We start from the raw sequence: 15,114 nt of genomic DNA, 5'->3' as shown, positions 1-15,114 counted from the left end.
TGTGCTAGTGTAGATGCCACGGCAAAGCCAGAGCATTGTCTTTGGTGCCACATTGATGCAGCTGGAAGTGCTAGCATAAGTACTAGGGACCCTTCTGGCACTTTGATCATTCCAAAACTTTGCTGATTCTGTTTGTCATGTTAGGTTGGAAAAAAATTGTTTTAAAACCCTGAAACTTACAGCTGACAAGGTAAATCATCTATGATGTTTACATTTTCCAAAGAATGTTCACAATTTTTTCCAAGACAGTGAATTAAAGAGAAAGAAAAACAGTAAGAATAACTTAAGAACACAATTTCTTCTCATCTGTGTCATGACTTCATATTAATACATTGCTCTGAGCAATATCCGTATGTTTTTGTAAGATGTCATCACTATTACTATGGATGCTGAAGTCATCTGATCAAAACACAGTAAAACTCAAAAGTTTCTAGTTTTGCAAGACAAGTATAGACAATTTAGTTTTACCAATTACTTTCAGCTTAATGAGTAAGGGGTGTGTATGTGTGTGTGTGTCTGTGTGTGTGTGCGTGTGTGCAGGGAGCTGTGATAGCAATGTTTTTGTGTTAGTGGCTATATGACGTTTTCCTGTCTGTTTATCAGTTAAGATAGAAAAGTAACAATCTGCAAAGTGAGATGCACAGATCATCTACCCCTACAAAAAAGTCCCATAATTACATTGTCCCCATTTCTGCTAAGGGTCGCATTTAATACTTAGGGCTCAATTCTTCCCATTCTTTCTCCTCCACCTCCCATAAGCTGCTTTAGACTCTCATTTCCTTCTTTGTAACCACATTGCTATTGTCATATAACCTATCTCCTTTTATAACAATAACCCGATTTGTCTCCCCTTATCCTGTCTTCTCACACTCCAGTCTACTGCGCACAGAGCTGGGAGATTGACTCCCACCCACAACATGTTCATGGTTCCTTCTTGTGTACTCGACTAAGCCCAGTCCTCACTCTTTACCAGGTGTTCGGCGCCCTTCCTACAGTAGCCCACTTTGTCTGGAATGCTTGCTGTTCTCTCAATGTTTCCGTGGCTCTCCCTTTTGTGCCTTTGCCCTCTGCTCCTTCCACCTGGAGTGTCATTTCCCCTCCATCTCCACCCACTCAGAAACGTATACAGCCCTCTCAGTGGAGTAGCATCGTCTTTTGAATCCCCTTTTGATAGTTTCCTTGTATATCTCTGAATCCTCAATTTTATTCCACCTTGAACTGATAGGTATCTTGTACTGAATTTTCCCCTCTTCAGTACTGTTAGCTCTTCAAGGTGTATAAGCTCTTCAACATTGTATTCTTTGCCTTCCCCTTTAGGGAGTATAAATCCCCAAACCTTTCCTGATTTAATTTAAACACTTTTTGAAGGGAAACATTGTTATACAAGAATTTCTCCATTGCCGCTTTCATTTTCCAGTTCAAATTTTCTTGTTAACGACCCAACCAGACTACTTAAATTTGATTGTCAAAGAGTTTTCTCCTAGAAAATACTGAAAGTTCCTGAAACATTAGAGGTGTAACTGCCTAGGATTCCAATCCCTCACTTGAACATGGTGGATGATGAATCCAAAACGTTCTTTTAAAAAGTTATATTCTAAAAAGTGGAGGCTAGAAGCACAAGATCAAGCCCTAACCCTCACATCTAAGGAGGTTCATGGCACCTACCCTACTTCCTCAAAGAACATCAGCCAATGGGGTATTTCCCCTTCAACCAGCCCTCCCTATATAATGAGATAGGATAATTGGCTGTAGTCTGCCATTTCAACCTGCATACATTTCCAGTCTTTCCTATAGACTCCTCGTTCCCACATAGATCCCCCTCTTCTCCAGCTCTACCCCCCACTGCGGTGGCCATTTCCATCTCCCCCTTTAGGTGTTCGCTGCATGAGGTAGTTATGTAAATAGAAGTCACTTCCTCCTGCCAATGGCAACACACGCACACTGGGTGCACAAAGTCACTCTTTCACTTCACTGCACAGATGGCACCCGAGGACTGTTTAATCCTTCCACGCCAGGAGTCGGGTTTTCTTGGCACAAAATTCATTGCTGGCAATGGACACATTAAAACTGCCAGTACCAGGGAGCTAAAGGTTCCCAATGTGTTACTAAGAGGAATTATTTGGGAGGGCGATAGTTAAGGTGGGCAGGATACAAGTGAGGCAAATGCACTAACTGAATTGTCTCCACCGTGGTAAGTTGCTTCCTCCGAAATGTGGAGAACTGAATCTATGTGGAGAACTGAATCTAAGTGCCTATTTTTGGTGCACAGCAGGCTTTAGAATAAAGCTGCCCTCCTTTGTTTTTTAAATGAGCCTGTGCTTTTGTCTCTGGCAGGAATACATTCAAAGATTCTATTTTCCTCCAAGGCCCCAGCTGCCCCTCTGGACCCCATCTTTTACTTTTCTTTCCCAGGTTGTTTTTCTTTTCTTCTCTCTCTCTCACTCACTCTCTCTCTCTCTCCCTCTCTCTCCTTCTCTCCCTTTCTGTCTTCCTCCCATCCTTTTTGAAAAGACAAAGGAGACAATTCCTTAGAGGATTTCACCACCCTGTGCATTTCAGTGGATCAGAAGGAAATATTTTTAAAGCGGTTCACATTTAGTCTGGATCAGTGACTCTTTTCGGTACACTGAGGATTAGGAATGACCAAAGTGTGTAACAAGTAAGGCCTTGATCTTTGTCCATGTTTTCAGCTAAACAGCCACTGATACGGTGGCCAGAATTATAGCCTCTGGAAGAAAATGCAGTTTTTAATAAAACTCAAATAAGAAAAGGATTTATTATTAGGTGATTGTTGGTCTGGATTTGGAAGAATTTAGAGAAATCCACATCACCAAGAGAAGCACATCACATGAAATCAAAGTCCCTCTCACCATTGAGGAAAGGGAATTAGAAGAGCCATTTGCATATATGAACGGAACAGGCGGGGATGCCATGTGCAGTTGTTCAGCCTGTGCCCTGCTGAAAGCCAGACCACACTCCATTTTCTAAGGCACACACCTCCAAGGCTGTGTCAAACCAGATGGAGCACCCTTTCCTATTCTTTCAAAGCTGCCATGTGGATTAGGGGACCCTGAGACTGAGACTTAGACCCAATGCAGTGACACAAACAGTGACTCCATAAGACTCTTTTTGGAGATAATCATCCACCTACTGGCAAGAGGCAAGGGAGAAGCACTTTCAAAGGATATCCAGACCTCAAAGAGGAAAGGAGATGTTCATCCCCCCCTTATCTCAAGGAGCTGATACCAGAAGCTCTAAATGGGCAGCTAAAGTGGAGGGGTGACAAATCTGAGCTAAAGGGCAGTATAGCTCTATGGAAACATCTTTTCTGCAATGTGTCTCAGTCCACAGCAGACAGATATGGTGACAGATTTGAGCAAAGGAATCAGATCCAAAGAGGCAACCCTCACAACCAATGTCAATCAGCAGACAGCAGCTGTAGCCACACCTTGCGGAGTGGGCTCCTAACAGTGAGGAATGGTCTCTCATGTGGTCAGTCACAGGTCTTTTAGTCAAACTTGTAAAAAATGTTAATATGTGGTAGACTTTCATTCACCCATTCAAGGTGCCTGGCGTTTTAATCATTCAGAAGTTTATTCCTTGTCAGTTAGAGAAAACAGTATTTTGGGAGAGAAATAAAAGACAGTAGGAAATAAAAGATGAATTTGAATATGACAAAGTAGCCAATATGTATGAAAAAGACTTGTGGTTTTCCAATTGTGACTATGAAGCCCCAGGAATTCTATACCTTAGGAGCATGTAGGAAGGGGAAGGGGAGTGGCGGAGAAGTTAGGGTTTCCCCTTCTCCACTCCCTAGCCAGAAGGGATCTAGTTTCACTTATTTCATTCATGTTTTCATTCATTTATTAAGTGCTTCTATGGCAAGTCATCATTGTAAGCTCTTTACATGGGTTATCAGGTTTAATTTTCCTCCCAATCCTCCGAGATAAGTACTGTGTTTCTATTTTACTGACACAGAAACTGAGGCACAAAGATGTTATGCAACATATTGATATTGAGGGTTAGAAAAGGGAGAGAGGGCACTAATCTGAATCATTAGAGAAAGATTTCAGAAGATGGGGAGGATGAGCATGATGTTCTCAATAGGTTACACATTGGGGGGAGGCAGATCAGCACAGTAGACAAATGAATAGCAGGAAGAGTGGTTTTCTGGCGATGTGTGAAGCAGGTCCAATGAACTGAGGGGTAACAGAAGAAGGGCTCTAAGAAGAGCAAGCCAAATGCTGGCCAAGAAGGCAGGACATAAGCCTGGGGAGGGGATGGATTTATGAATACACACAGAAAGAAGTATCAGATCAAGGGCAAGAGAAATAGGACCCAAGTCCTGAGCCTTGTTGCCAAGAGAAGAGGGCAGCCTGGAACACACAGAAGGGACTGATTTAACTTGTAGAGGAGATTTATTTTGCATTTTGCTCAAAATTTGATAGGCTTTTGGCAAGTGTATGAAACAGTCATAGATTTGGCAGTCTTCTGCTAGCAGATTTGAAATGTTCAATCCTTAAGAACTGCTGCATCGTTAGGTTATGCAAAACAGGGTGCAATTTTGTAAATATGCCATCTTGTACTGATTTGACATTTGTTCTATTATCCCAGAATATGCCAAAGGGAGAGAGACCTTCAGATTTAAGCCAAACCTTAACTTGTTTGTTGAGTGCTGATAAAATGTTGACTGCTGTGTGATCTTTAAAGAAGCCAGTGTTGCTTGGTGAGGCCTGAGGTAGAGCCCCCTGTCTGGGGTTGATGGGAGCTCTCCTTGGCATCCCATGAGTACAGTTGTTTGATAGATGTAAACAAGTAAAACATCTGATTTAGTGAGTTGAGTTCATTCTTTTCTTAAACATTTTCTGTGGCCCCTGTTGTGGCATTAATGGTGCTTCCCCGAATGGCATCATTTAATATTAATTATGGAGCTTTGGTTACGAGTAGGAGAATGCACAGAGCAAGCCGCTAAACCCAAGGTCATAGCTTACTGAAGTGCTGGGTTGCTGTCCATTAGACCCAATGACTGTGTGCTCTTTCTATAAGATCTTATAAATGGGAGGAGTTGTTTGGTTGTGATGTCACGTGCCAATAGAATATGACAGTAAGGGACATGGGCTTTTGGGATTAGGCCAACATGTCCTCAATTTCTGTGTCAACCACTTACCAGCAGTATGAACTTGAGGAGGCTACTTAACCTCGCTGAATCTCAGTTTCCTCATCTGGATAATGGGATAATCAGACCTACCTCACAGGGTTATTGAAATCATTAAATGAGATGCCTGTGCCTGCCATGAAGGAAGCTTTCAAAACATGGCAGCTGCCACCACTATTATCTCCAGGAAGCAAAATGTCCTTATGGTTCCTAGATGGCACTAGGGGTAGTTTAAAAATTGTTATACCTTCTGTTTCTCATAGTACTCTCCTCCTCTTATCAGCTCTCTCTTTTAATTCAAAAATACAAAGATTTATTTGTTGGAAGGTAACTGAAGAACCAGCATGATCCAACGAGCAGCTACAGATGGTTCTTCTTGGGGACTGAAGGAAAAGCTCCTCAGAGATGCTGTGGAGTCGGCACTGCCACTGGACCGATCCTTCCCACTTCTCCTTGCCAGGCTGTTGCTGGCAGCGGGGCTCTCCGGAAGTTTCTAGCCTCAGGAGAGTGCCAACTGCACCACCATTGCATCCTTGCCCATTTATCACTCTGAGTTTCCTTTTTAGTAGTTGGTGATAGACTATTCGGCTTCTAACTTAGTCATCCATTTCCTTTTTTATTTCTGTTTCCATGGATAGGCAAAGAGGGATTATCCTCTTTTGGTAGGTTAAAATAGCACAATTAATTTTTTTCTAATCATTAATCATACCTTAAATTCATGCCGGTATTTCCTTTTCTGGCTTTGTGTGTTACCTTTACAGCTTCAAGTGTGCTATACAGTGGACTGTAAAGGGTGTTAATTGAGAAGCCAGGGTGCACAGTTGAGTAGGGAATGATCAATGGTTCCAGAGGCAAGGTGACACAGCTGCCTTTTTCTGGGGGAAAAATGTTCTGTGTAGCCTCAGAGCCTTAAAGTGGGTGTATGTCTCTCGGCTGCCTCTCTCCCTCTCACAGAGAGGTCCCTCTGGAGGCTTCTCCCAGTGAGCAGGGGAAGTGCGCATTTGAAATGGCACACTTATCTTGCAGTTGCAGGGGAAGCTTTTGTTTTATTTTTCTCTTGCTGCATTAAAGTATTTGTCTTTCTTTCTTTGTAGTGTAATATTGTTAATGTAAAACAATTTGCATCATGACACTTTTATCACAGTTTTCGTCTTTTTCTCAGTATGTTGCATTTCTCACCATGTCTAGTTCATCACAGCTACAGTGTGTACATCACAACATTTATCTTAGGCTCAGGGTTTTACTTGTTTATAAAAATTGTCTTCTTTCAGCCTGTATTCACTCCATTTAAGAAAAAAAAAGGCAGCCAGAAACTGTTTTGGTCCAAACTCCAGTAGTTATCACATTCCTTGCTAACTGTCCTGCGTATTTATATGTCTCCTAACTATTACTCTATGTTTCAATGACATTTCTCAGTTTCATGGCTCGGGGAGGTTGTAGGAGCAGCTTTTGCTTTTCAAGCTGCCAAGCAAGGCAGGCCCATGAGGCTTTTGGAGGTGAGGTGAGGTGGCACAGTTGTATATTTGGGTCAGGTCTGAGTGTTAAAGTTGACTGTCTTCTGCGAGCAAAGAGCTAAATTTAATTTGGAGAGAAACAAGGAGGCAGGAAGTCAGTGCAGGCTGAGAGCATGGCTAACGGAAAGGATCACCAAAGAGGACTCACACGAGGGCACCTGGACCTGCAATTCAGGCGATTAATGTTCACAGTCAGTACTCAAGCCTCAGCCTTTCTTGTCTCCAGCTTTGAATGCTGCACAAAACTGTCTTTTAGGGAGATTTATTTTGACCTATTCCTCTCTGAAGGACAGCGAATTGCTCAGAGTTCTATTGCCCCATTAGGCTATACGTCACTTGCGTAGTCACAGAATATGCCTCCCACATCACCCAGGGCTGTGCAGAGCAATCTCTCTTCTGATTAGTGCAATCTGAGAAGGCATGGGGTCTTAGGAGGATCTCAAAGGATACCCACTATTATTGTGCACTTCAGATTCCAGGACAGTTAATTAACATTTTATTTCACACTGTTTCTTTGCCAGAAGATCACATCATAAACAGCTTGGAATTTTAGTAGAGACGCAGCGCAATGTAGGAAGTAAAAAGGACTTGCTGTCAGACTTTGTCCAGCTCTGACACTTGCTGTAGTTGTGACCTGGTGCAGGTTACTCACCTTCTGAGTCTCGGTGCCTCCATCTAGAAAGCAGAATTGGTCTAGACCTATTTTAAGTGAATATTGCAAGCATTAGATATAACAGTGCTTTTATAAACCCTTATTTATATGTGATGCTTAACACAGTGACAGGCACAGAGTAAATGCTCAATTGAGTGTTAGCTATTATCATGAATGGCATGGTGTATGGATTGAAAGTGGGCAAAACATATCTCAATACATTTCAGAATGAGCATATTTTTTTCTGCCTACCACAGCTGATAACACTTGATTCTGCAAAACTAGGACCAAATATAGTGGACACTGCAAGTGCTTGATAATTTATTTCATTTACTCATTTAATTGATAAATATTTAGCATTCTCTTAGTTGTTAAGAGTAATGCACAATATAGACAAATCTTTTTTCTTATGGATCTTATCATTTAGTGGAGTACATAATAAGTAAATGTTGATTGACTAGATGAAAAATGAGTGGAGGGATGAATGGTGATGTTGGGATGGATGGACCGATGGATTTATATTTAGATATATTTATCTGAGACATCTTACCAGACAAAAAAGTTTCTCAAAAATAAAAGGAGTCTCACTCAGGTTTTTATTCTGAGAGTTCATGAGTAAAATTCTCAGTTTGGGTGAGAAATGGAATATGGTCAGAACAAGTAGGAACTAGCCTGCACAGAAGAGGAAGCACATTTGTTTTAAGCCTACTAGGCCAGGATGACCTTGGGACATTCAGTCAACTGAAACATTTTGGGTGGCTCTGTCCTGAAAGTCATAGATAAAACGTCTTTTTTCCAGAAACACTGTTAAAGAATTCTCACATCAGCATCAGAAATTTAACCCCCAAAAATGCTTTTGCCATGCCTCTTGGTTCCTATAATTGTGACGGAGTAAGAGGAGTTACAGGAGCCCACCCTTATTTAAGGTGAATACATTCCAAGACCCGCAGTGGATGCCAAAACTGTGGATAGTATCGAGCCCTCTATACATTATGGTTTTTTTCCTCTACATATATACATACCTATGATAAAGTTTATAAATTAGGCATTATAAGAGATTAACAATAGTTAATAATAAAATAGAACAATTATAATGATAAACTGTAATAAAAGTTAATTGAGTATAGTCTCTATTTCTCAAAATATCTTATTGTACTATACTGCAGGTAACTGAAACCATAGAAAGCAAAACTGCCAATAAGGGGGGACTACTCAATTCCAATTTTATAGAAATCAAAGCTCAAAGAGCAGCGTATCTCCAGTTGCATAGCTCACTGATATTGAAACTGGAACTTGAATACAAACACGGTTACTTTAGCCCCATTCCCTTCCTGCCAGGCCACCAAGGTTCCCATCAAAAATATAAGCTGATATGAGCTACAGAGATATCTGTGAAATATAAACCTTGGCTTTCATAAAGTTGAATTTGATTCACCAAGGTGCTGCAGGACCAGCTGGCTGCTTTTAAACCCATGGAGATGCTGCTGCCCCTTTCCTGCCCAATCCATAACAGGACCATCAAAGTGGACTCTAGCTCACCCCCTCCCAAAGGCACTACAGTATTTTGTGGCATTTTTACCTTCATCCCAACTTTGGTAAATATCCTCAAAATTGGATGACCAGCTCTAGATGCTTTCAATGGCTTTTTCATTCAAAACTCCTGACCCTCATTATAGGAGCCCTGGCTCAGGCCACATAGCAGTCTCAAAAAGCTGAGTTCCCAATTTTTTTTTAATCCTATTTCCTTGACTAATTTGGGTATGACTTGATCTAATAGTATCTCCTCTAATACACAGAATGAGGCAGACAACAACAACCCACTGATTTTCTAAGGCCATTTTTGATCTTTTTTACCCTCTTCCCCTCCCATATGTTACATTTGTCTAGGTTTTTAACATCTGTTCCCAAAGAGGTAATATTTGCTTTTCATTCAGAGCTTAGCAATGTGGACCAAAGTTCACATGACATATTGCAGAGTATGTTTAGTTGCAAATGCTATGTACAGGCTCTTTGAAATGTAGCATGTATGGCACCATGTGACACATGGTTGCCATGGCAATACACTTTTTGGCTGAACTACAGCAGAAGCCCATGGAACATACATTGCTAATATGAGACTCTGCCCTGTGCTAATGCATAGGACACAGCCAATCTGGGATCTGGGACTCAAGGGGTTTTGCATGCAGGCTGGGTGGCAGGTGCCCTCTTCCTGCATGTTCAGGGAAGATGTGGCATCCTCCTTTCCAGTCCTGTCTCCTAGGCACAGGGCATGCTGTGCATTCTGCCATGCATGGAGACAGCATTTGCTTGAATATCGGTTTGCTATATTTTGTATCAAAGGGGGCCCCAGCTGAAAACATTTTATTTTGTAAACTGAAGTGAAAAATCAGTTTATGGCAGATCCTTTTTTGAATAATGACATTCTTTTTCCCAATTCCAGAATTCAACAGTCATGAGCAGAGCTGAAAATTTTAAACAAGTTGAGTACCTCCTTATTCATGGAACAGCAGATGGTGAGTTTCAGTTAATTAGACTTTTTAGTATCACAGACAGGTTTGCAATTTCACTACTGACAAAACAAAAGCATGAGGGGCAAGACTGTTACATTTACTTCAATAAAACAGTGTTGCTTTCCACAAGTCACTTGTCTTGGGCTAAATGGGATGCTGAGTCCTAGAACTTCAAACGGTCCCTTTCTTCTTGTGCCTTTCCCACCCCTATGTACCAGAAAACTGGAGCGGCTATTAGCTACTTTATGTTTCCTTTCTCTCCCTGCAGATAACGTTCACTTTCAGCAGTCAGCTCAGATCTCCAAAGCCCTGGTCGATGCTGGAGTGGATTTCCAGGCAATGGTATAGAAAAACTTTGTGCAAGGGGAGGGAAGTTGCTGGTGGGGTATAGTTTCCTCTTTCTGGGCCAATTCTCTTAGCAGTGCCAGAGACAGGACAGAATAAAAACATTAAAACAATTTTTTTTTTTCAACGTGAAGTCAGAAGAGTGGTATCCTTGAGCCATGCACAGAGTGATGTTCAATAATATTAGTGAGTTTGTGGTTAAGAAGCACAATATTGCATATCCTGGGAGTATCAAGACACTGCTCTCCTGTTCATGTGATTGTTCAGTCTCTCCCTATTTTGATTCAGAAGTAATCACTTATTCAGTAAATGTGTGGTAGAGTAATTCTAAAGTGAAACCAGCATGATAATAGCTCAGCTCAAATATGAAAATCCATTTCTGTCTGGTACGTATTACTAGCCATTTGAACAACAGTGGGATCTTAATAATCAGCATGCTTCAGTTTTTGCAATTGCAAGGTGATCTTTTGTTAAATAACCACAGTTTATTTATTAAACAATTAGGATTGTTTTATAAAGTCAGAAATGGCTAGAGCTGTTGTTGTCTATGCAGAGGATATTTCTGGGTATTATGTCAAATTCATTTTCTGCATTAGAGATTTTCAGATGAAGGAAAAAATACGTATTTTTATGTATGTATGTATGTATATGTATTTATGTGTCCTCTAACGCACGTGATCTGCTATGTGCTCAGTTCAAATGGTGCCCAATGCATAGGAGTGGGACAGTTACTTGATACTCAGAAAAACTGGCTATCTTTTGGGTCAGTGCTTTATAACAGTTTGAAGTTTATTTTTCTACTATTCAAAGGAAAGACACATGCTACTTAAATTAAGCTTTTTTTTTTAAGTTAACTTATGTCTCCGTAATTTATGTTTGCCCAGTAATGACTTCCCAATTATTTAATAAGGTATGAATTGATAAATTTTTGCCCAGATCATAAATTCCTTTTACATAAATGTCAAATATACAGATTTTTAAAATACCAGTTTAAAATCTAAGTGTTTGCAAATAATACATCTGACTTTTGACTTCACTTCTATTAAACATATATATGTAATATTGAAATAGATTTTTTTCTAGTTTCTTGGTGCTATATATTAGGCAACATTGCTTTTAAAAAATCATTTATTTTAATACAGTTTATCTTACTAGAGTATACAGAAATTTAACACTTGATAACACTCTAATTAAAACAAGTGGGCTTAATGGGATAAGCATTCCTTCCTATGCATGGTGTATTTCTAAGTGACCTTTGAGTCAAATTTGGTAATGGATTGGGTGTTTTAATTAAAATTTACATATCTTTAAAGCACTATTCAATAAAGCCAAATTCACAGTGAGTTCTCTCAGCACCTGCAAAAGAGGATCAGAGACTTCTGCAGGACAGAACAACATGCCCTGGAAAAGCTCTGGGGGAAAATTAGACACCCTCCTTGACCCTGTTTCAGTTTAGAAACTGCTTCAGGAATTAAAACATTCTGTTTTATACCATGTATGCTCGTGAGAACTCATTTGAATTTACGTTTTGTTTTTTTTTTTTTAAAGAAGACAACTAACTTCCTAATTCTAACTTTTTTTCTTTCTCTCTCTAGTGGTATACTGATGAAGACCATGGAATCGCTAGCAGCACAGCACACCAACACATATACACCCACATGAGCCACTTCATAAAACAATGTTTCTCTTTACCTTAGCACCTCAAAACACCATGCCATTTAAAGCTTATTAAAAGTCATTTTTGTTTTCATTATCTCAAAACTGCACTGTCAAGATGATGATCTTAAAAATATACACTCAAATCAAGAAACTTAAGGTTACCTTTGTTCCCAAATTTCATACCTATCATCTTAAGTAGGGACTTCTGTCTTCACAACAGATTATTACCTTACAGAAGTTTGAATTATCCGGTCGAGTTTTATTGTTTAAAATCATTTCCGCATCAGCTGCTGAAACAACAAATAGGAATTGTTTTTATGGAAGCTTTGCATAGATTCCCTGAGCAGGATTTTAATCTTTTTCTAACTGGACTGGTTCAAATGTTGTTCTCTTCTTTAAAAGGAAGGCAAGATGTGGGCAGTGATGTCACTAGGGCAGGGACAGGATAAGAGGGATTAGGGAGAGAAGATAGCAGGGCATGGCTGGGAACCCAAGTCCAAGCATACCAACACGAGCAGGCTACTGTCAGCTCCCCTCGGAGAAGATCTGTTCACAGCCAGACTGGCACAGTTTTCTGAGAAAGACTATTCAAACAGTCTCAGGAAATCAAATATGCAAAGCACTGACTTCTAAGTAAAACCACAGCAGTTGAAAAGACTCCAAAGAAATGTAAGGGAAACTGCCAGCAATGCAGGCCCCCAGGTGCCAGTTATGGCTATAGGTGCTACAAAAACACAGCAAGGGTGATGGGAAAGCATTGTAAATGTGCTTTAAAAAAAAACACATACTGATGTTCCTAGTGAAAGAGGCAGCTTGAAACTGAGATGTGAACACATCAGCTTGCCCTGTTAAAAGATGAAAATATTTGTATTGCAAATCTTAACTTGAAGGAGTCCTTGCCTCAATTTTTCTTATTTCATTTCTTTGAGTGTCTTCATTAAAAGAATACTTTAACTTCCTCGGACTCATTTTAAAAAATGGAACATAAAATAGAATGTTATGTATAATTATTCCCATTCTACATACTATGGAATTTCTCCTGGTCATTTAATAAATGTGCCTTCATTTTTTCAGAAGTAATGACTTGTGTCTTGAATCAGACCTAAACCACACAGGCATATGGACACATTTATCTAGAAAGACTCTTGTTTATTTTGTTAGTAATCACTTGTAAACATGGAAATAGTCCAGCTTTGGTAAAAAATTAGATATATAAAAATGTGTTAAGCTAAATAGTTTATAGGTTTTTGCCTAATAATATGCAATTCTCTTATCATAAATACATATAGCTTTTGAGAAATCAAATATTTTAGTTATTTATATCATACACAATTTATAATTTTATTGCAGGGAACTATGATGAGGCTCATATAAGAACAAATACGATCAGAAATATCATTCTGGCAGTTCTTATGGCTCAGGAGAAGTAGTCCAGTCAATTACTTAAGTGGTTGACTAATTATTTGTGGTTGACATTACTATAAAAATAAAAGCATAATTTTTTTTTTTTTTTTTTTGACGGGGAGTTTTTCTATTGTCCCCGCTGGGGTGTGGAGGGATGAGCTCAGCTCACTGCAACCTCCACCTCCTGGGTTCAAATGATTCTTCTGTCTCAGCCTCCCAAGTAGCTAGGATTACAGGTGCATGCCACCACACCTGGCTAATTTTTGTATTTTTAGTAGAGACGGGTTTTTACCATGTTGACTAGGCTGCCATGTTGACTTTTGACCTCAGGTGATCTGCCCGCCTTGGCCTTTCAAAGTGCTGGGATTACAGGCGTGAGCCACCATATCCGACTGAAAGCATAAACTTTAAATGCTGAATTTGGCCTAGCAAAGCAATGTCTAGATAACAGAAAATGTCATTTTTTTTCCAATTATTTGCAAAACAGCCTCATTTTAAAAAATTTGACTTTGTGAGTTTAAACTTAGCTTCAGACCATTTGCTAGACAAAGTTTTCCCAGACAGGGTGAGCTACAGCATAAAAACCTAAAAATGGAAGAAATGGAAAAAAGAAATCTATCAATTCAACATAAGACTGATGAGTCATGCATAGGCATGGACAGTGGATTGTGAAATCCATCTTCAACTACAGCTTCAGAGTGTGCCATTGAGTAGCTTCACCTTAATTAAATCTCAACTCCCACTCCTCCACTGGAACCACAAACTGACCTTCCAGTCTGTAGGGCTCTTGTCAAAATTCTGCTCCTTAATACAGTTCAATCATTGTGAGTAGCTGGACCAATCTTTGCAGAATTGTATATCAAGAAGCAGTAGTAATATATGTTCACATCCTGGACAGCATTAATAGTCATAAAAGCAAATTAAATAGATATTCTTCTTTTATCTTAATTGAAGCCAGACATTGTACATTGTCAGATATTGTGCAACATCAGATATTATACAAGCCAGATATTATAATCATAATATCTAAGTCAGATACTATTTAATATTTGTACAATATCAAAATAATATAGATTAATATTCCTTTAGTTTCTAAGCATGAGTATTTTCTCTGGAGCGAGGTAATCCCAGCACATATTTTTCAGGCATTGAAGGCTGCAAAAGGTAATGATGTGAGTAAAGTCAACGTAGTTTTCATTTGACCCTCATAGGACAAGTTTTCTTTTCCAATGAGAGTTTTAAATTAGCTTATGGAAAAAGAAGAAAATGGACAAATAAATTAGAGATAATCTGAGAATAAGTTTAAAACATACAGGAACCAGTCATATCACTAAGATGTGCAGACTTGTCTTGATATTCATAGCTGCAGCCTCTGCAGACACAGGAATGGCTAAGACTCCTTTCATAAACAACCTGTGAGAGTACACCAGGGCCCAGAGGCACATACCCGAAAAGAAGGGAGAAATGGCTTACATCTCTTCTATGGGTACAGGGTTTGTTTTTTAAGTTTCTATCAAGATTTTTAGAAAATCACTAGGAATTATTTTGTAACATGTTTTGTTGGAAATTTTGCTAAATATGATTACATACCTTCATACTTTCTTAAATATCAGGCACAGAATATAATTCAATGCATCCTTGATAACTCAGAGCCACTACCATATAAGTTAATGAACGTATTGGGCTTTGTGTCATTCTGCATACTTTGTTTCTTTTCTTATTCGCAGGTAGTCACTGAGGCTACCGGTTCCACTTCCTGGCATTTGTTACTTTTGCTCAAAGTTGATGTGAGAATACTGATTTGTAAGACTACTAGATTTGCACAATATTTACGATTCAATAAACTCTAAATAGAAAACATACCAAATCGCAAGG

The 15,114-nt window shown here is 39.4% G+C and overlaps 1 protein-coding gene across 4 annotated transcripts in view; it reads left to right on the top strand.

The window, feature by feature from the left end:
• DPP4 (dipeptidyl peptidase 4) overlaps window positions 1-12,911 on the top strand; it is an 84,299-nt gene extending 71,388 nt beyond the window's left edge. For all 4 annotated transcript variants that reach the window (XR_004176528.1, XM_021923667.2, XM_021923668.2 and 1 more), the window contains 3 exons: window positions 9,762-9,834; window positions 10,100-10,173; window positions 11,772-12,911. Coding sequence is in view for 3 of the 4 variants with exons in the window: in XM_021923667.2 (XP_021779359.2) it covers window positions 9,762-9,834; window positions 10,100-10,173; window positions 11,772-11,873 (249 nt within the window). In the remaining variant the exon portion in view is untranslated. The remainder of the gene's footprint in view (window positions 1-9,761; window positions 9,835-10,099; window positions 10,174-11,771) is intronic.
• The last annotated feature ends 2,203 nt before the right edge of the window (window positions 12,912-15,114 follow it).

Source organism: Papio anubis, chromosome 10 (assembly GCF_008728515.1).
Source record: "Papio anubis isolate 15944 chromosome 10, Panubis1.0, whole genome shotgun sequence".
Classification (NCBI taxonomy): Eukaryota; Metazoa; Chordata; class Mammalia; order Primates; family Cercopithecidae; genus Papio; species Papio anubis.
This window is presented reverse-complemented; position numbering and strand designations above follow the sequence as displayed.